Raw genomic sequence first — 21,018 nt, forward strand, 5'->3', positions numbered from 1 at the left:
TTTTTTATTATTATGTTTGTCTAGCTGCTGCGGATATAATATCCAAATATATACGTGTAATATCCAGAGCCGCTCAAACATCCCCGCTGATCCTTTTATCGGAGCAGGAGAACTCGTCCCACGTCTGTGCAATCCTGCTATAAAGAGCAGCAGAGCTTTGCATCACACGCTTTATGAGGGGAAGAGAAGTGAAGCATGAACTTCTTTGTACAGTGAAGTGTCGAGGAACCATCTGGCCATATTTTAATAAATCGGTTGCATTCCAGTACTCAGGCAGTGGCTGTACATGTCGATGTAATATCAAACCAGGAGTTAAGTTCCCGGCAGATCCCTCCCCTGTCAGGGACGATGTTTCTCGTTGTCCCGCGTGCTTACAAAACAGAAATAATGCCGTGGCTCATGCGCCCACATGCTCACCCATAAACGTACACACACACACACACACACTCATTTGAGACCCCCCCCGCTGCTTCCCATCTCAGACCACAGAGACGTCCATCTCTCCTCAATCGAAGGACAGCGATCCTCTAACTCTGGCTTTCTCTCCCTGTCTATCTTTTGTCTTTGATGGCCAAGATCTTTGCTAACATGCCTGTTGCTTCTGTGTGTCTCTCTCTCCCTCCCTCCCTCGCCCTCCCTTGCTCTCTCTCTCTCTCTCCTCTGCAGATTCACATTGACATACCGAGAACTAATCCCCTTATTCCGCTCTTTCAACAAGCTTCTGTCCAAGAGGTGAGACCCTCCTGTTGTGCACACACACACACACACACAGACGCGCGCGCACACACTGGATCACAACTGAATAAAATAAAACCCGGGCCCCGATTGTAGGCCTGTCACGGTCATGAAATTGGATGATTAATTGTCATACAGATAATTGTGATAAACACTTTCATTGTCATATTTGTTAATTTTATGCCAGGATCACAGCATTTACCAAGTGCAATAAAGTGGTGGTTTCAAAGCACATTTCAAGACCAGTGTTCATCAGTCGTCACTGGAAATAATTGTTGTTTTGTCCTTAAGTCGAAACATAATAATAATAATAATAATAATAATAATAATAATGTTTTAAAGGTATAGTATAAATTGTTTTAACTTAATTAAATTTACTAGCTGTGGGTATAGTGATGGTAAAGTCCACATCAAGTGTAGAAGAGATTTTGTTAGTAATTTAGTTTATTTACGAGTAATTTAGTGTATACATTTTCATGTGTAACTTGATATAATGAAAGTCTTAGTATGACCTAAAAATGTAGTTTTCTCATACTTTAGGTCTCAAGCTTGAAAATGAGCAAGCGTAAACCATGAGCGAAACAGGATTTAGAGTAAAAGACCGGCTGTAATAAGCCGGGATAGGATCTGCTCCTTTCTCGAGCCCGAACATAATTGAACCGATGCTGTTGCACGCAACAAACTCAGCCCGCCACGTAGCTCTCCTGTTCATTCAAAAAAAACAAACAAAAAAAAAACACAACAGCAAAAGATCCATAACTGGGAATTGATAATGTGCTTACAAAGCATGATAAGCAAGTGTCGGCGGGGTTGGAATAAGATCTTGAGTCGGCAGGCGTGGCAGTGTATTTCACAGGAGAGCGAGTTCACTGTTCCCCAAAGCATACTAACGTTGCGGCACCGAGCGAGCTTGCATGTTGATGTGGTTGCGGAGCGTCAAAAAGTTTATACTCAATCCATCAACTTTCCTTTCCGTTGTTTTTCCTCCCCTGCGTTCTCCTCTGAGCTGACTCCCAGCTCTTTGCGTGCATATTGAAAGCCACCTGTGTGCATTGAGATATTCTGACAGCGTTTTTTTTTTTTTTTTTTTTTTTTTTGCATTTGTTATGTAACGGATTCCGTCTTTTTTTTTTCTTTGTTTTTTTTACCTACGTAGTGGCGCTTGTCGCAGTGCTGACGAGAAGGAAAAAAACAATCAAAAAATCCCCTTCTCCATTTAATCCTCGTTTTCCTCCCCGTCTCTTCTACTCCGAGGAAGTGGAGATTTTGTGGAGATTAATGGAAAATCATCGCATTGTTCCAGCTTTGGCAGTATAGACGGTATTACACCGCCGGTATGAGAAGACGTCCCTCAGCGTCATCCAAATATAAGGCAGATCTGTTCTCGAGCACCGATTCCCAACCTTGGGAGACGGACCCCGACAGGAGGCCGCAAGGGATCGCAGGGGGTCGCCAGGCCTTTTGACAACTCAGGCCATTTGCTTTCTCCTCAACGTCAATGTGTCAGTTCGAATACGAATTGTAACAAAATCCATGACTGTTGTGATGTATCGTAGGCACACTCTGCCGTGAGCATAGAGCCAGTTCAGACAGAAATAACCGCCAACCGCCATAAATACACAAAATACCTGTTCTACATAACACCCGGCCAACATGCTTCCTAAGTAATCGCCACCTTCAAGTTTTTGGCTGTCAAGGAAAACCTTTCCTGCCTGCTTTCAAGTCATGGTTATTGATCTTTCCCACCATTTTTTGAGGAGTTAATCCTCAGTGATGTGGAGTCAGTGAGCTGTTAGAGCTGTAGTGCTTCGGTGTGATCAAAGCCCCCCCCCCCTTCAAGTACTACTGCGACCAGTTGACACTTCCAGGTTGGACAACTGCCAGGACAACATGGTATATTGCGGTTTCTGCCTGCAGTTGAAGAACCAGGGTAATGAGGCTAATTAGACACCAGCGCTGTGTCAGTGAAGAAAGGGGAGCGCAGAGTCTTGTCTCGCTGACGGATTGTAAAATAACAAAAGATTATACGTAATTAATCAGGAACTGACGACGCGTAACGAGTCTTGTTTCACAGACTCATGGAAACTCAAGGTATCCCGGATATATGTTAAAGATTATATACATGTAGATAATATGTTAACGTTTGACTAACATATAAGGCATAGACCTAGAGAGAGAGTGTGTGTGTGTGTGTGTGTGTGTGACCGAGGGAGACTAAAGCTGCGTTCACACATGCACTGCAGCCCTGAAATGATCCGGACATTACCCGGAGGAGCTGTATGTGTGAACGCAAAATGTCCGAATCATTTGGCCCGGACGTTACCTGAACTTTACCCAGCCAGCACCCTAGCACAAAGTCTGTGTAATGTCCGATGGAGTGGTATGAGTGAACAGAGCAGGTAATTGTCCGGATCGAGTGGGCTTGTCGCGTGTTGATGATGTCTCTTATCATGCGCCAGTTATTTACCTTTGTGCACGGAGCGTAGCTGCGGTGTGCTCCTTTCTGCTTTCCTTTATTATTTCTTTCCACTCTCTCGTTTATATTGCGTATACGTCCAAATACATGGAGTATCAGCGCAAAAGAAATCCCAACTACTGATAAGTCTGTAGCCTTGTCCGGCATCTTGAGTGTGCTGTAAAACTTTGCAGCGTCGTTGCGTCGCATCCTGCCTTCTGCGCGCTCGTCCCAGGCTCCACCCCTCGTCTAATCCGAACAGATTATTTCCAGGTTGTGTGAACACTTCTGACACGGACAATGTGGGTTTTTTTGCTACATGTGTGAAAGGGTAACTCCGGTTATCCAATGTCTGGATAATCAGTTCTGGACATTGTCTGGCGTGCATGTGTGAAAGCCGCTTGAGAGAGAGACTTAAGCCCCTTTCCCACGTGGAATCTGTAATGTAACATTGCTGAATTAAAAAGTATTCGGCAAAGGCAGTGGTAGTCATTCCCACATAGCCTACTTTACGGAAAAGTTCCGTGTGGAGTCTGCTCCCACATTAGACGACTGTTATGGATACAGTATGCAATGCTCGCGCGAGAGGTGTCACAATATCACACGAGACTAGGCAGCAGAATCATTTTCCAGGCCAGTGCCTCGCTCCTGCTCCCCCTGTCCCCCGGACTCTTCCCTCCGCTGACTGAGAGGGACAGAGCCCTTGTACCCGGACACAATCGCCCCAAACCCAGTGTTATTAAATGTGTGGTCATTTTCAACCTGTCCTCCACCCTCTGCCTCCGGAGAAGGAACCTTCTCCACCCGTTCTCCCTCGCCCTGTCCGCTTGCTCCCTCCAGCTCCGTTGCGGCCGGTGGGCAAGCGAATTGCTTGTGCCGATGTCGGCACACCGCACCCCTAACTCTAAAAGACTCAGCTGGGGTCTGGGCGGCATTTTTAAGAAGAAAAATAATAACATTTAACAATATAAAGACCCGTCTCCGCAGAGACTGGACATGTTTCAGTTTCTCATCCTCGCAGCCGAGCACCACGGTTCAGATCGGACTCGCTTCTTTTCCGAATGTTTGTGCAAACCCACTATTTGCGCCTTATTTGGATTGGGCTCCACCGATGCTTTAGGGAAATGTTACTACTTCCATTCCCACGTCATTCCATTCACAGCTGTTCCGGCAATTTGCCGGAAATTTTAGTACTTCAAGAGTGGGGAAATGAATTGAAGGACTTTTACGGAACATCCACACCGGCTCCCTTTCCCACATGATGCCAATAGAACATTGCCGGTGGATTTACGGCTGTCAGTTAGTTAGAGAGGGGCTCTAGAGATGGAGCGAACGTCAGGTCAAATTTCTTCTTTCTGAAGGAAAGTTGCAAGTGTTTGATAGAAGTAGGACTTAAGTTCTGTGTGTAAGAACTTTCCGGGCACGTGCAAGTTTTTTGAGGGTGTGTAGGTGCAAAAAAGAATCGCATTAACACTCCCACCTCGCCCGTCATGCTTGAGTGCGCGTGCACGTCCGCGCACATGCACGCGCACGCGCACACACACACACACACACACACACACACACACACACACACACACACACACAGCCTCTCAAACACAAAGGCACAAGTGCGTTTGATGGCTACGACTTTGATGATGAAAGAAGAAGTGTGGAGTTTGAAAGGAGGTTTTTGGGAGGGTTTTGAAAAGAGGAGTTACAAGTCCTGTTAGCATTGATGGAACACCCTTTTTAAAATAAACGACAGGCGGACTCCAGGCCGCCGTGCAGAGTTACAGATGACAGGCAGAAGCCTTTGCCAATGCCATGTTTTCACCACAAAAAAATGAGGAATGGGCTTATTTAGGAAAAAAACCTGTCAAACCTGACACAAAATCTAGAGATGCTGGTGCAGCCAGGTATGTGTGTCGGTGTGTGTGGATGTGTGGGGGTATGTTTGTTTGTTTGGGGCAGTACTGTTCCCGAGCTCATCTCGCCGCAAACGTCAAGCCCCTGTCTAATTCAGCGGTGCTGACAGCATTAAACAGCCGTCCGTAACGAAGATGGAAGTGTTTGCCTTGCAAAAAAACAAAAGGCCCAGTAGTGGCAGGAATAAGATGGAGGTGGGGAGGGAGGGAGAGAGGGGGAGAGCTAAGTTGGCGGGGTTGTTTTGGAAGCGGCAGCATGTATAAAATACAGATGAGGAATCATTCTTAAAAATCTTTCTGTTTTTGGGTGGATTTTGGGAGTCCCAGATTTCCATTTGAAACTAATGTTTTTTGTTTTTTTTCTCAACCGAGGTTGAATAAACACATCCTTGCTCAGCGATTTGATGTGATTTATTTCTGTTTTATTCAACCAAGGTGAAGGGGATGCTTTTTCATCTGAGGGAACTGAGACTTTGCTGACCACAACCTGCTCTGCTGCTTGTGCCAAATTCACCAGGGCTGCCTTTCACTCCTTGCGCATGCCCAATCTTGACCCTTTTGCCGGGAAAGGCGGACCCCGCCACCAACAAATGCAACAGCATTTTGAGGAGCACATGCTTAAAGCACGTATATTGAATGTCGGTTTCTTATGACGTGCCAGCTCAAAAGAAATGTCTCAAATACTGAAAGTGAAAGGATTTAAACAAAATGGTCATCTTACAGACTACTACTTTAAAGTGTAAAACGATGTGTTCTGCTGAGATAAGACCCCACTTCCCTATGAATATTATATCATCTTGAAAAAAAGATTCAATTCAGCCAGAAAACAACAGTGTGCATTTTGTATATTTCTTTTATCCAGCATCCAAAATGGAATAGACAATAAGACGGAAAGACATAAAGCTGGATTGTTTGACCAAAATAAAGTTGAACTAAAATCTGTGCTTGGCTGTAGCAACTTGCCGTGCACTAACCCCCCCAATGATAATACCTAACCTTCATTATAAGATGATCCGATGCATTTCTAGATACATGGGCTACGGTGCGATTAAAGGACCATACATTTTAATATGGATGATTCGATGCGAATACATTTGGATGGATTTGTTTAATGTAGACATTCATTTTCCATTAAAATAAGCCAATACTATGGTAAGAATATCTTAAATATGTGACGATTTTCTGTTTTGTATTTTGGGGATTGTTATTATATATAATAATTATTATGTGTGTGTGTGTGTGTGTGTGTGTGTGTGTGTGTGTGTGTGTGTGTGTGTGTGTGTGTGTGTGTGTGTGTGTGTGTGTGTGTGTGTGTGTGTGTGTGTGTGTGTGTGTGTGTGTGTGTGTGTGCGCGCGCGTGCGTGCGTGTATAGATAGATAGATAGATAGATAGATAGATAGATAGATATTATATGGATATTATTGCACCTAACTTCACCAGAAGAAATTCCTAGTAGATGTAAATGTAGCTGGCGAAAATAAACAGGTTCTGACTCTGAAAGTGGCATTGCTTACCTTTAAATAGATGTACTTGATAAAAGATTCTGATATTGTAATTCATCATATAGTATGGTAATGACCTTGAATGCGTTTACTGTGGCCAGTTCAGTCAAGTCTCACAAGAGGGAATGTGCGTGCACAGTCATGTGTGTGTGGGTTTGGGTGGGGGTGGGTGGGTGTATATGTGGGACAAGACGGCTTGCGAGGGAGAAGTGTTCGGTTGTCGGTTCAACGGCCTGAAAGTAACATGACTATGGTTAGATCAGTGAGTCTTCCGTAGCAGTTTAGTTCATACTAAAGTAGGATCAGCAGCAAAGCTTCAGGAGACGGATTGGTGACTTGAGAATCGGGACATCGACCCATTCATGGTACATTTAGATTGATCCCGGAGTCCAGGAGAAAACCGGTCTTTGATTCGTATCGATGAATCGTCACACCCTTACCTCCCTTCTTAAAATAAAACCTAATTTTGAAACAAGGAGCAGTAAAGAGGAGGTGATATCGCATTTTTCAAGAGGTAGTTTTCCTCGCCGCTATTCTAAGTGGTTTTGGGAGATGGCCGTCATTCTTGAGTCCTTAGAGCGGCTTACGGCGAACGTCTTCTGCCGCAGTTTACTCCCGCGGCGAGGAAGTGTGCGTGTACCACTGTGTGCGCTGAAAGCAAACATAAAAAGTTAATTTACAGTGGAATATAAATTGGAATTTCAATTCACTTTACTGCATGGAACAAAATCTGAAAAAAAAAACAAAAACGGTCGAATGAGGCCGTTCTCATTTCAGCCCGAACCCCTTTTTCCCCCCCTGCACAGCTACGCCTGCATGCACATGTTTGCTTCCTCTGCCGGTCCCCTTGCTCCCACTGACCGTGGCCAAACCTTGTATCGCAAGGCCGTTTGCTTTGCAACGCCTTGGGGAATCTATATGGAGATTGTACTGTAGGATTGGGAAATGCAGGAAAATACATCCATGCTTTGATGATTCGATCACAACGAAAGAGCTACATTGAAACAAAATGGAATGTAACTCAATAGAATGTAACAAAATACAATGTAACTAAATACAATGTAACTAAATGTAACGGCTCTGAAAACAGTTGAGTACGAACAAAATTGTCTTTTGTTGGTTTTGTTCAACCAGTGCTCTTTCCTTGATTGTAATAAATTGTGGGCGTGGTTGTGCGTTTTTTTTTTCAGTCACCACTACTGCAAAATACCATGGTGCATTAAAATTGTGTGCCATTGCTCATCAGTGTGAGGAGGTGCTGATCATTTAAAGTGGTTCAGTATTGAGTATTCGCTGTTCTGAGATGGCGCGTGTGTGTGTGTGTGTGTGTGTGTGTGTGTGTGTGTGTATGTGTGTGGCAGATCTTCGAGAGGATCCTGTTCATCTGGGCCATCCGCCATCCGGCCAGCGGCTACGTGCAGGGCATCAACGACCTGGTCACGCCCTTCTTCGTCGTTTACGTCTTTGAGTACATCGGTGAGTTCCACCGTCTCAATTCTGTTGTTCGCCTGGTTGTCACGCTGTTGATTGATTTAACTCTCTCTCTCTCTCTCTCTCTCTCTCTCTCTCTCTCTCTCTCTGTCTATTTATATATTTGTTAAACCGCTTTTTCCGTTTCCCTCATCTCTTCCGCTGATGTTCTTTGTGCTGTTATGTTGACGCCTATGGATGCGGTTGCTTGTGTCTGCTCGGAGGTCAGAGCTCAAGGTGGCGCCACTGAACCTTGGCAGAAGTTGGAGGGTCGGTCGGTTACGCGTCAGGAATTCAGGGAAAGACCTTTGACCTGTTCCATCCCACAGTAACGGATTATCCAGTTGCCCCACGCAACCAGAGTTGAGCAATTTTCAACCATGTTGAACGGTCCGGTTGCCTTGTTCTCAAGCACACTTCATACGTTAAAAGTCACATGTAAAGGAATTGGCAACCATTTTGACAGTCTTGGCGACCAGCAGCTGATGCGTGGTTGGCAACTACTTTGAAAAGTCAGCATCAGGTTGCTACTGTGTGCCCTGTCCTTCATCCCCAACAGTTCTTCTTCTCATCTGTTGGCTCTCTTATATCTGTTTCTCTCAGGACTTATGTCCTCCGTTCCTCTCATGAATAAAGCAACAACATCCAAGTATACATGTCTGTGAGCTCCTGGAGACTTCCATCAAAGATGCATGGTAAACAGTCGTGTGTGTGTGTGTGTGTGTGTGTGTGTGTGTGTGTGTGTGTGTGTGTGTGTGTGTGTGTGTGTGTGTGTGTGTGTGTGTGTGTGTGTGTGTGTGTGTGTGTGTGTGTGTGCGTGTGTGTGTGTTTGTCGGTGTGCGTGTGTGTGCGTGCGCGTTCGAGTCGACTGTTCTTTCTAGGGCAACCCCTGCTGGGTTTGTTTATGAGGTGTGACGTTTGTGGTAATTAATGTGTCAGTTATAGTTGTTTTGTTCTTTGGACTCGCTGTTATAAGTACACAAATATGTACATAATGTATTATGTATTTGAGTTTTGGAAGCTTAACTTCTGGAGTTGGTTTAATCCCAATGTGTAAGTTGTTTTTAATCAAATCATTTTAGACACTTTGATCTGTAATCCCTTTTGCTGTCATAGCAAATATTATTGGTTGAATCCTTGATTCTGTCTGGCTGCAGGGCATCTATTATTTTAGAATATATGCACCCCAACTTACAGTACATGTTCCATACTGTTATGTATATTTACAATTCTAGGTCATCATGCTGGCTACACACCCACCAATGAGTAAACATTTCATTGCAAATGAAGAATAATTGATCACACATGACAATTATTTAAAATGGATCTATTTTTTTGACCAAGCCATGGCAACAATTTATTTAAAGAAGCATGTATAGTCAGCCCACTAATGTTTTGCTCATCAATACAACAAGCCTTCATCAGAACATAAGCAATTTCAGTATATTATAGTCTGGTCTGTCCGTGCGACATTTGGCAGTCCAACCGTTCCAGACAGGCAGTTCCCATGATGATGTCAACTTGACGCTGGTTGCGTAAAGTTCCTGAAGTTGTGTAAGGGCTGCACCTCTCCTTCACTCCAAAGCAGCCTCTTAATGTTTGCAACTCGGATGACAAGATATACTTTGTTTGTATGTTTCTGGTCATGAAAAAAATAGAGGGGGGTAACTACGTGAAAGTGAGCTGTGGGAACAGCAAATAGTTGAACTCGTTCTCCGCCCAAGTTTGGTGATGTTCGGCTGACACTTTGGTTTGCCAGTAAACAGACATGCAGTCGCTCGCTGGCAACGCATCGTAGCCGGAGTCTGTCCAGCCGTTGCCAGTTTCTTGAGTTGACTGAGCGGAGTGCTGTCCCTGCGCGTCTGTCTGAAGTCTGTGAAACACGACTATTTATCACGTTCGACGACGGCCGTGGTGATAAACCGCAGCTCAGATGATTGCTTTCTTGTTTGACTATCAGTGTCGACGTGGATGTTCACAGCCACGTCAACACGTGTGCATGGAGGGGAACCTGCGCTCTCTGGCCAAAGAGTTTCCAGCATAGTTGTCAACCTGTTGAATGAAGCGGCTTCAGCTGAACGCGGTCTCTTTGATTGCACAACGGCGGGACTGCGAAACAAACAAGTTATTCCCTGCAAAGACCATGAACGCGGGACGAGAAGAAGAAGAAGGAAAAAATGTGTATGTTGTACTTACCTAAAATTGAAAACCTGTTATGACCCCTGTTACGAGGGAGTGTCTAAGCTTGGTCCTATTTGCTAGGGCATTGAACAATCATTTCAATTGCATAATAAGCACACGTTATATTATAATATTATTATAATAAAATAACTCCAGGGTCAGTGGGTAGGCATGATTTCACTCCTCAGAGGTGGACATTTTTTTGTAACAGCTATTGAATAAGTAAATAAAGTGTCCTTTTGCTCTGCTTTCAACATTCTATCTCAATATTCTATTCAGTTAATATAGTTTGTTTATGCTTCGATTCTGTTGTATTCTCAGACAAAGTGTTCTCATTCTCAGTTTAAAACCGTAGACCTTTTAAACGAGAGATGTTGGTAGCGGGTGAGCTGGGTTATCAGGTGTGACTGTGTGGCAAGTGGCGTACAAAGGTCAGGTACGGGGGCTCAGAGAACTTATTTTTTCTTGGGGCCCCAGGGAGGTCAGAACTGGCTCTGAGAATCATGCTAACTGGCCCAGTCGTCAAACATACTTTAGGATTATAGTCAATGTTTGTTGACCGTAAACATCATGAGGAACAGCAAGATCCGATAGCATAACGTCAGAGAAATGGCTCATATGAGAGCGTCCTATAATCGCCCTGCTGAACGAAGCCGCTCTAGCTGAACACCATCTCCTTCGCTTTAACACATCTGAAAAAATATCCCCTACAAACACAACAAGAGTCCAAAATGTGTATGTTGTACTTCCTAAAAATATGATGTAATGGCTGTCTGATACGATCAACCCCATTACCAAGCTTACTAAGCTTTGTCCTATTTACCGGGCGTCGGTGTAAAGGCGGAGTTAGGCTTACAGGCATTTAGACTGGCATGATTTAGAATCAGGTTCATGTTTGTATGTGTGCACGCAAGGATATAGAGAAACAGAAGTGCAGTGCAGGTGAGTGTGAGGGGGAGAGATGGAAAGAAAAGCAGTGTTAAACCAGGCAACGGTTGTCTGGTCGTCTCTCCTTGCCTTCCCTCCTGCTGCCACTCTCCATCTTGTATTTTCTCTCTCTCTCTCCCCCCCTCTCCCCTACATCTTCTCTCCTCTCGCCTGTGAGTCAGACCCCTGACAGATCCTCAAAGCGCTTTGTTGCCACGCGTCTCATGCGCTGATGAGCCTCAAAAAAAATAAAAAATAAATAAAAAACCTACAAAGCCAACAAACGTTTTAACGCGTCCGGCTGGCATCTTACATGACGGCCTGATGCGCTGCCTCGTCCTTCAGCCCTGCTCGTTTTCCAGGCCGACAGAGGCGATGGGAGACCAGAGAGAGAGAGAGAGAGAGGGAGTGAGGGGGGGAGGGAGGGAGAGAGCGAGGGAGGGAGAGAGCGAGCTTTCATGCTGGAGAAATGAGCCGGGCCTAATAACTGCGCTTTGTACGGGGGCAGCGAGTGAGATACACTCCCGCATGCTCTTTCTTTCTTTCTCTCCTGTGCTTCCTTCACGACGCTCATTCTCTTCTCTGTTCTCAGTATTTTTTATTTTTTTTCCCCTCTAACTTCCAGCGTCTCTCTGGCGCCGGCCTCCTCTCTAGGGGAGGAAATGCAAGACAGTCGAGATGTTTGTATAAGGATGGACGTCACATTCAAAAGACCTACTCTCTGAGCGATGGACAAATGTACACACACTTACACTCATCCAAGCCACCTAACATGACATCAGTGGTATGTACATGTTCATGATGAAAGCTGCTTGTTTCTAACAACCCAGATACACATGCAGCGCCTGCTCCTCCTGTCCAGTATCTGTTGGGCCTTTCTGTTCGCGTTAGCGTCTGACCTGTGAAAGCCAGGGCGTCGGTTCTTTTTTTTTTTGGGTCAGATCTTTGACGTCCAACTATAAAGGAAGGAATCTCTGTATGTCCTACTGTTATCTCGACAGCCGTTCGTCTGATGTACTTCACACTTGGCGGGGGTGTCGCTGGGGACACAACGACGCGCGGTGTCAAATGTGGTTCGATTTGGACGCGCCACATGTGCAACATTAATTAACTTTGAATATACAAGCGAATAGCGATGTCGCTCAGCTCTGTGCAGCAGCAGCGGGGCAGGGCTTCAGGGCTCTGCGACGGAGTCACTAAGGTCACTAACGGCACTGCACTTGTCCTAATAAATATAATCCACGCATGGATATTTTTTCCAGGAGTTTTCCCTTTGTAGCTGTTTTTTCTGTTTTGTTTTTTTTCTCGTGAAAACATCATGGTATAAAATCTGTTGACACAGAATGTCAGAATTTGTCAGAGACTAAGATGTAGTTTGGTTATGCAAGCCCTACCGGAAGAAATCCGTACTTTTTGATTCACCTGTGGTTGGGAAGGGTTGAAACGGATTCAGGAATGCAGCGCATTTGTTTCAAGTATGTAAAACAAATTTATATTCAATTTTAATAATTCATCAGTTTATAGTGTGTTGAAAGGCAGTGACACAAAAGCACACACAATTTATATAAATAATTTCAATACATGACAACAATATCAACTTTTTTATTTAATACGGTCATTTAGCATTGGTGTCAATGGGTGACTGCTGTGTGTGTGTCTGTCAATGTGACTGATTCGGGAGTTATTTTTACTTTGTCAAGACACGCACTTAAGCGCCTTAAGTTTCTTAAGTTGTAAATGTGAAGATCAAACTTTAAAGGCATGGGTTTTAGTAATCCTCGTGTGCAAAATAAATTTGCATTTTCCCCTGTGGTCTGTATAGTCAGGCACGAAACAGTTCAAATAAAGTTTAAATAATTTGAACTTTGAAACATCAGCCTGCTGACCTTTTCACTTGGAATGACATGCAGTGCAGAGTTCTCGCGATTGCTTGTTCCAGTTACTTTCAGAGTGGAAGATTAGAACTTGTGTGTGAATTTCCACTGCGGCGTATTGAGACATAAATGTGCGTGGCAAAATGTCAACCGGTTTTATTCAAACATTTTTATTATGTGCGGCAATGCAGAACAGAACAAACAAAGCACATACCCCAAGGCTAATCATAGTATCATTTTGACATCTTTTACATGAGATGCCAGCTCTCTGTCTACCCAAAAAGCAGAGTGCTATTGCAGAATTTGTTTTAATGATTATGTAATTCAGCATAAGATGATTCTCTGTGTTTATTGCCAACACAATTCTGTAATTCTACTGTAATCTCTCTCCAGTGTATAGAGATGCCATTTCCCCCCCCCAGGATATTTCCATTCCAAAATAGATCAAAAACCATGTTTAATAGACTACCATGTTCTTTTTTTTTTTTTTTTTTTTTTTTTTAACCTGTCGGCATGCTTGGCATACAAAAAGAGTATTTGTACACTATTGTAGCTGGGACATAGTTAGTCTGCAAGTGGAGTTCAACTTGTCAACCTGCAATGCCACTCTTTTTTTAAATCCTCAAGAACTGCTTGCAATAACTCCTGTACGATGACGGGGATGACGGTGGGATGACAAGACCACAGCTTTTTTTGTTACACAGAACCACCAGTCCCCTCTTTGGAGAAACAATGAATCATCATTACTACTCCAAGAGGGGGTAATCACCACAGGTGAGACAAATAAACATAAAACCATGTACATTGAAGAATATAAACATACAGTAGAAACCTCAGATGACAACATGTACCGGCAAAATAGAGTTATTTAAATCTTGGAGAATAAGGCTCGTGGTCTTTTCCTGTGATAGCTATAGCAGTAAAATGTGTGTGGGTGTCCACCAGTGAGTGCATGGGACTTGTCCCAATCGGTTCTGGTGTATGAGGTTGGAATTATATCGTAGCGCCTCCAAGTAGCAGAACAGGCCCCGCAGCCACCCCTGAGTCCCGCAGCCGTATAGACACTCCACAACCGCAGGAAAGCTCCGAGCACCACGCCCTGCAGCCGCAGGAGACCCCCAGCCCGGGATGCAAGCGCGTGCGTCCCACCGTAAGACGAACCGGCAGATTTGTGGGGCCGTCCAACACCCGGGGCTCCGCCGCAGAGAAGCCACGCAGCGGGAGCACGGTCGACGCCTGAGTTTAAATAAATTAAGTGTGGGGCAGTATATATCCTTCTCATCCGTCAGTGTTTTCACACAATACAAATTTTCACCGTACAATATCAACCCTTTTCGGAGATCTGTTTAATCATTATATATTCAAAGTTTGAACCTAAGTGAGGCTACCCACTTTGATCCTTCCATAAAAACATCTGTTGGTTTTCAGACTCATTAGATTTTCGACATTCACCCATTTTCTTTGTCTCGATTTTCACTTCGTCGTCCGTAGATGTTGTATTAGTTCCCATCTCTGGCTTTCACCACTTGTGTTGTGTTTTAAAAATTTTTTTTTTTTTAACTTTTTTTGTCTTTTAGCCCGGCGGTCTGTCCTCCCCTCTGTTGTTCCCCCTAAATTCTATCCTTCCCAAAGTCTTACTGACACATTCTGGCGGCGAGATGAAGATTTAGCCGTTCTCAAGCGACGCTGATTCCTTTGTTGATCCGGTGTGTAGACGAGGCTTTGGCTGCGCCAGCTTCTCCATCTCCCTCCTCACCCACCCAGCGCTTCTTCTCGGCCTGATCATTGGCAGCCCTCCTCACCGGCGATCATGAGACACTCGGCCATTAATCAAAATCAAATGGCTCCGATTGGTGGTTTATTGATAACCCCTTCTGCGGGCCACGGTGAAACACCCTCGCTAAACTTTTTGGTGCATCCACGCTGTCCACTTGAGTCGTCTAATGGGCCTCCCTCGCATTGAAGTAGCAATTGATTTGGTGAGTCCATTGTTCTTGCTCCCTAACACTGAGGCGGCACTCTGATCCCCCCTCCCCCACCCATCTTTCAGAGTCCAGTGCCTCTCCCATTAGCTGACAATACGCATCGTCTAATTGAGGCCGGCACGGGCCTTGACGGGCTGCGGAAGCAGGACCGCGGCCTCCTTTAACGTGGGGTGGCCATTTATCAACCAGCAGATCCATAATGTAATCTGCATGAACGTGTTCTCGTATGGATCAGGCCCCAGGCGGGGGGCAGAGAGCCATAGCGTTAAAGGCTCGGCAGGAAAGGTGGGGAGCCGGGGAGCGGAACAGGGGAGGGGGAAAAAAATGTGAGAATCGGAGGGAAAGAAGGCGAGCACCTGAGACGGAGAAGGAGAGCGGATGAAAGTCTCTGACAGAGAGGCGGTAAACAAAGCGAGGGGGAAAAAGCGGCAGCCGTGGCGTCTGCTGCGCGCTGGAGAGGAAGCCGGAATGAGGGCATGGAGACTGACAGGCGGAGATGAGAGAGAGAGAGAGAGAGAGAGAGAGAGAGAGAGAGAGAGAGAGAGAGAGAGAGAGAGAGAGAGAGAGAGAGAGAGAGAGAGAGAGAGAGAGAGAGAGAGAGAGAGAGAGAGAGAGAGAGAGAGAGAGAGAGAGAGAGAGAGAGAGAGAGAGAGAGAGAGAGGTGGGGGGGCGAGTGCTTTTCCCAGTGCGCTGGGATGAAGGCTGAGGTGTTCGCCACTGCCCCTGCTGTACTTGTCATAGCAGAGTGGAGAGCGGCGGCGAAGACGTTTTTCTAAAGCGTTCCGTGACTGGTGGCGTACCAGCGGTGTTGTGCACACCGCCGTGTGAAACCACGGCTGTTTTTCACCCTTCCGCTTGGAACACATTCCTTTTTGCTGCGTTCCCCGCTTGGGCTGGCGTGGGGGCCAAAATGTTAATATGAGCTCTGTTCTCGCTGCTGCTCGCCGCAAAGACCATTCCCCTTTTTCCTCTGGACAGGGCAGGTGTTTGTTTTTTGTTTTTTAATAGGAGAAACGGTAAATTGTTGGCCTCATATTGACATCATATGATCACAAATATCGATTTACTGCAAAACAGCGCGGTTGCCGGGCGAAGCACTGGCCCGTCTCATCCTCGCCGTCGGTGAGGTGGAGTGCGGCTACATTTTGTATGAGGATTATTACCGTTCATTTTGTCCGGCAAGTTTATAATTTTGTAGTTTTTAATTTAAATTTTTTATTTTATTTATTTTTTAATTTTACCAGGAAAAAAACAGTAATTACCGGAGCCAAACATCAAGCAAGTGTGACGTAGTGCTCTGGAGCGCTACGGGAAAACGGGACGGGAACTGCTACAAGGAGCTTCTCCTCTGTTGTGTTTTTTGGATAACAAGGGGAAAACACACCAAAGACCAATGACTCTACACATAGATTTTGTTCAAATGTACTGCCTCAAGGATTCTATTATATTTAATGACTTTCCCAAAACCCCCACCTCCAGGAAAAAAAAAATAAAAAATTTACATACACCCGCGAGCAGCAATTAATACATATGCAAAGTTCAGAAGCTCCGAGGCTCAAAAAGAACATTCACTTCTGCCGAAATGTGTTTATAATTTCACAGTTGCACTCAGAGCCTGTGGTATTGATATTGGTTGGTATTGGTGTTGATATTGTTTAACAAAAAAGAAAGGTAAAATTCGAGTTCTATCTATACATTTGGCAACACTACCGTGTATCACTTTCTCGGATGCCAAAGAGATTTGGAATACTCCAAAATGGCGACGCCCTCACCACTAGACCACCGCAAAGTAAATGCACCTGGTACACCGTGGCTGCTTCCAGTTGTTACAGCCCTGCTGCGAACATGTTTCTGGCATTTTACTGTGTAATTGGCCCCTTTCCAAGTTCGAATGGAACAGCAAATGTCTTTTAATGGATTTTCATTGACGTCAACAAGGTCTGAACTGTTAATTCAAATGTTATTTTCCAAAAGCAGGTTGGTATCTCAGAGACTCACTGTTTGAATATCTTATCTTCCCAAATGTGTGCACATTCAGCTTGCATGGAAAGGTTGAAATGTTGCTAGGCTACAGGCGTCTGCTGGCTGGTTGGCTACCATGTAGTATTTACTTACTCTAAAATATGACATTGATTACAAGAACAGTGACACGTGTGAAATGTTTTTGAAAAGATCATATATAAAAATTACACACACACACACACACACGTTAGTATATATATATTTTTTTCCACGCCTCTTATACCAATGTTGGCAACACTTAATATATTTTTTTATCTCTTTTTATCCATTTTTTTATCGATCCCTTGATTGTCTTGCTTTTCCTGATTGTTTCTTGTTTTATTTTCGCCTTTCTCTCCCTCTCTACGTTCCTCCATGTTTTATATATGATTTTCTATGTGTGTGGATGGAGAGGAACAGGTTTCCAAAACTTGTTCACCTCCTGAACCCCATAAACTAGTCCCACATTAGGGCGGTGGAATTATTTCAGATGCCCTGCCTTTGTCCCTGGGTCTCCAGTCTGAGAGAGTTGAACATGAGGGTTGAAACGTGTTCAGCTTTATACAGGAATGGCTCAGTGCACATGCACACGCTGCGTTCGCAGCTGGGAGCTGTCCAGTACAAGACCAGGCTGCACCTGGAGGTCACTGAGCATGCACAAGCTAAGTGCATAGCAGTGGGCCATGGAGGGATAAATGATGCAGATTTCTTTTATTTTTTTTCTTCTTCTCAGCCCTAAGAGTGCTTCAAAATCTAGACCAAAATAAACAGATGAGAGAATTCTTAACAGAGACAAAAGTACTCTTGGCTTTTAAATCATCATTTTTGGTTCAGGCTATTTTAAGGATTGAGTTTCAAGGCACCTCTCAAAAGAAAGATAATGTCCTCTTGAGACACACACCCTGCACTTTAGCAGAAGGGGGCACATGTAAAATGTAACAGGTTAGGCGTAGTTTAAAATTTAAATACATTTCAATGAGTGTCGATGGGTGGGGGAAGGGGGTGAATTACCAAAAAAGGTTGGAACAAGTGAGCCAACTGTTTACATACGGACTGCTCAATTTATTATGCCGGTCAAAGTGAGGTGTTGTGGAGTAGGCTGTTAAGAGGAGAGTCTACGAGGCTAAAAGGGTTCCCCAAGTGCTGTGTGTGTGTGTGTGTGTGTGTGTGTGTGTGTGTGTGTCCCTTGTTTTGGTGTGTGTATTGGTGGTTTTTATCTATTGCGGGATGGGTAGATCCTTTGAGAGCTCTTCCAGATGTTGGAATAGTTCTACACCCCTGGCTTATGCCATTTCTTAAGGAGCTACTTTTGGCCCTGACAAATATGGAATCGAAATTATACTTCTCTGGACCTCGGACCCAGAGCTCATTTGGTCCTGGGCAAGACCTCTTACCTGGAAACAACAAGTCTGTCACGGAAAGCCTCGAAAAAATAATAGAAGAAATGCGTTCCCTGTAAATCTATTCCACCCATCAGTCTACCCAACCACCCAGCCGTCTCCAAGAACATCTTCCACTTTTACACCACAAAAAAAAAAAGAAAAATAGTAAACAAAATATCTTTTGCCGTTTCTAGAGCTGTATGTATGTATGCAACTCTGGTCTCCGCATAGCAAGCCTCGCTGAAGTCCTCGCTAAAGATGAGCTTAGTTGTGACAGCTTTAAGTCCGCTCTGTGCTGGCTTCAGTGCGCTAAGTTACTGATGTGACAACGTTCTGTACCGACGTGACAATGACTGTGCATCCCACCAACCTACTTTCCCCGGGAAAGCCCTCGCTGGCGGATACACTAAAGGAGTGGCTGTGTGCGTGCATGTGTTTGACTATATCTGTCAGGACATAGTGTCTATATATGTGAGTGTTTGTAGGTTTGTGATTGACTGCATGTGTATCACCCCCTGTTTAGACAAGGATGCGATATCATTGCCTCGTCAGCTTCATTCATTTAGAATGAGAATCAGTGCAGTGGGAGCCCAAGATGATTTGTCGCTCTGGACAGGGAGATGAATTGGAGAAATGGAGAAAATAGTTTGAAAGATGTCTCTGGACCATGGTCTCCCAAGTTGTGCGATTGATATTTTTATGCAAAACAAGTTCCGGAGTTTAATTTCTATTGTAAAACACAACAGAAAATCATCACGTCGTCATACTTTTGATTTGTTGATTCCAAGATGGCGCGGCTGTGCGCATATGCCTACCTACGAAACAGGGCTGGCCCCCACAGTGCCGGACCAAGCTATTCAACCTACGGAATCCTTCTCCATTTTCCATATGAATATAACAGCTGAGTCCCGGAAATCCATCGGTGGTGGACTCTGTTTCATGGTCAACAACAGCTGGTGAGACCCAGGAATGTCACAGCCACCTGCTTGCCTAACCTTGAACATCTGACAATTATGTGTCGTCCATTTTACCTTCTCCGCGAGTTAACTTCAGTCATCTCAACGGCTCTTTACATTCCTCCCCAAGCCGTTACTGACACGGCACTATCAGAGCTTCATGGCGTACTAAACAGACACCAGACCAGACACCCGGGCGCAGCCCTCATCCACCAACGCATCTCCTGTCCCAACAGAGGAGAACGGACATTGGACCACTGCTACACGCAGTTTAAGGAGGGCTACAAGGCCACCTCCCTTCCACCGCTCGGCAAGTCAGACCACGCCGCCATTTTACTGATACTGGAGTATAAACAGTCTGGTTCAGGAAACTCCAATGGAGAGGTTGGGCAGGCGCTTGACCGCTCAATCAGAAGCCATGCTGCAGGACGCGCTGAGTGTAAACTTAGATGTGTTTCGTCCCACCCCTGATGACGTCAGCGAGTTCAGGGAAGTAGTGACATTCTTGATGCTAAGCTAGTGGAAGATGTGGCTCCCATGGTTACGGGTGAGATCTTTTCCAAACCAGAAACTGTGGCTTAAAAAAACACGTCCGCATGTAACACAGGGCTACCTTTTTTGTGTGAACATTTTGTGTGCTGCGGTCTGGTCGGTGCTCTAGACTGACATAAACGTCCCATGAATTCCGATTTGACTTTTCAGACTGAGGTCAGGCATTGCAACAAATCCGACCTGTATCTGAGTTATGACCAGATATGAATGTGGCCCAATTCCGAATTGAAAAGATCTTATTCCATGTGATTTGTGCTGTTCACACTGTCGTGATAAAAACTGATCTGAGTCACATGTGCAAAAAAATTGGATTTGGGCCACTTTTGCCTGTAGTGTGAATGTAGCCTGAGACAGTCCACCTCCCTGCATGTGGTACTGGGTCCTTGACTTCCTGACCGGCAGACCCCAGGTGGTGAGGGTGGGTTGCCACACCTCAACCCCCATCACCCTCAACACAGGAGTCGCCCAAGGCGGTGTCCTGAGTCCTCCGCGGTACTCTCTTATACGCACATGATTGTGTGGCCAAGAGTAGCACCAACACCATCGTGTTGGTTCTACTCTTGGCCCCCACCCCAACTGTGTCGTCAGCCAACTGTGGCTGACGACACAGTTGGGGTGGGCCTGATCTCCACAACAATCAGAAGGTGCTCCCTGGGGGTGGACCTGACAATGTGGTGCCAGACCAACAGCCTTTACCTGAACATCAGCAAAACCAAGGAGCTGGTTGTGGACTTCAGAAGGACGTAGCAGAGGAGCTATACCCCTTTCACCATCAAGGGAGCCCCAGTTGAGAGGGTGAGCAGCTTCAGGTACCTTGGTGTACACATCACTGAGGACCTAACGTTAATATTACGTACTGTACAGACACTCAACAAAGGACGTTAAGACTCTCGCCACACATCCAGAAATCGTTTTACTCTGGTGCCATCGAGAGCATCTTGCCAGGGTGCATAACCGCCTGGTATAGGAACTGTTCCTCTCAGGACCGAAAAGCCCTGCAGATTGTGGAACGTTCAACTGAGCGTACCACCGGGATGAAAGACACCCCCCTACAGGACATTGGATTATTAAGGATCCCCACCATGCCGAC

General features: G+C 45.2%; 1 protein-coding gene across 2 annotated transcripts in view; it reads left to right on the plus strand.

The window, feature by feature from the left end:
* tbc1d22a (TBC1 domain family, member 22a) overlaps nt 1-21,018 on the plus strand; it is a 163,981-nt gene that overhangs the window by 46,658 nt on the left and 96,305 nt on the right. The window contains exons 8-9 of one of the 2 annotated variants that reach the window (XM_080022690.1): nt 667-732; nt 7,962-8,076. In XM_080022690.1, the coding sequence (XP_079878816.1) occupies nt 667-732; nt 7,962-8,076 (181 nt within the window). The remainder of the gene's footprint in view (nt 1-666; nt 733-7,961; nt 8,077-21,018) is intronic. The other variant, XM_080022691.1, reaches the window with a different exon arrangement.

Source organism: Zeus faber, assembly GCF_960531495.2.
Source record: "Zeus faber genome assembly, chromosome: 21".
In the NCBI taxonomy this organism is placed as follows: Eukaryota; Metazoa; Chordata; class Actinopteri; order Zeiformes; family Zeidae; genus Zeus; species Zeus faber.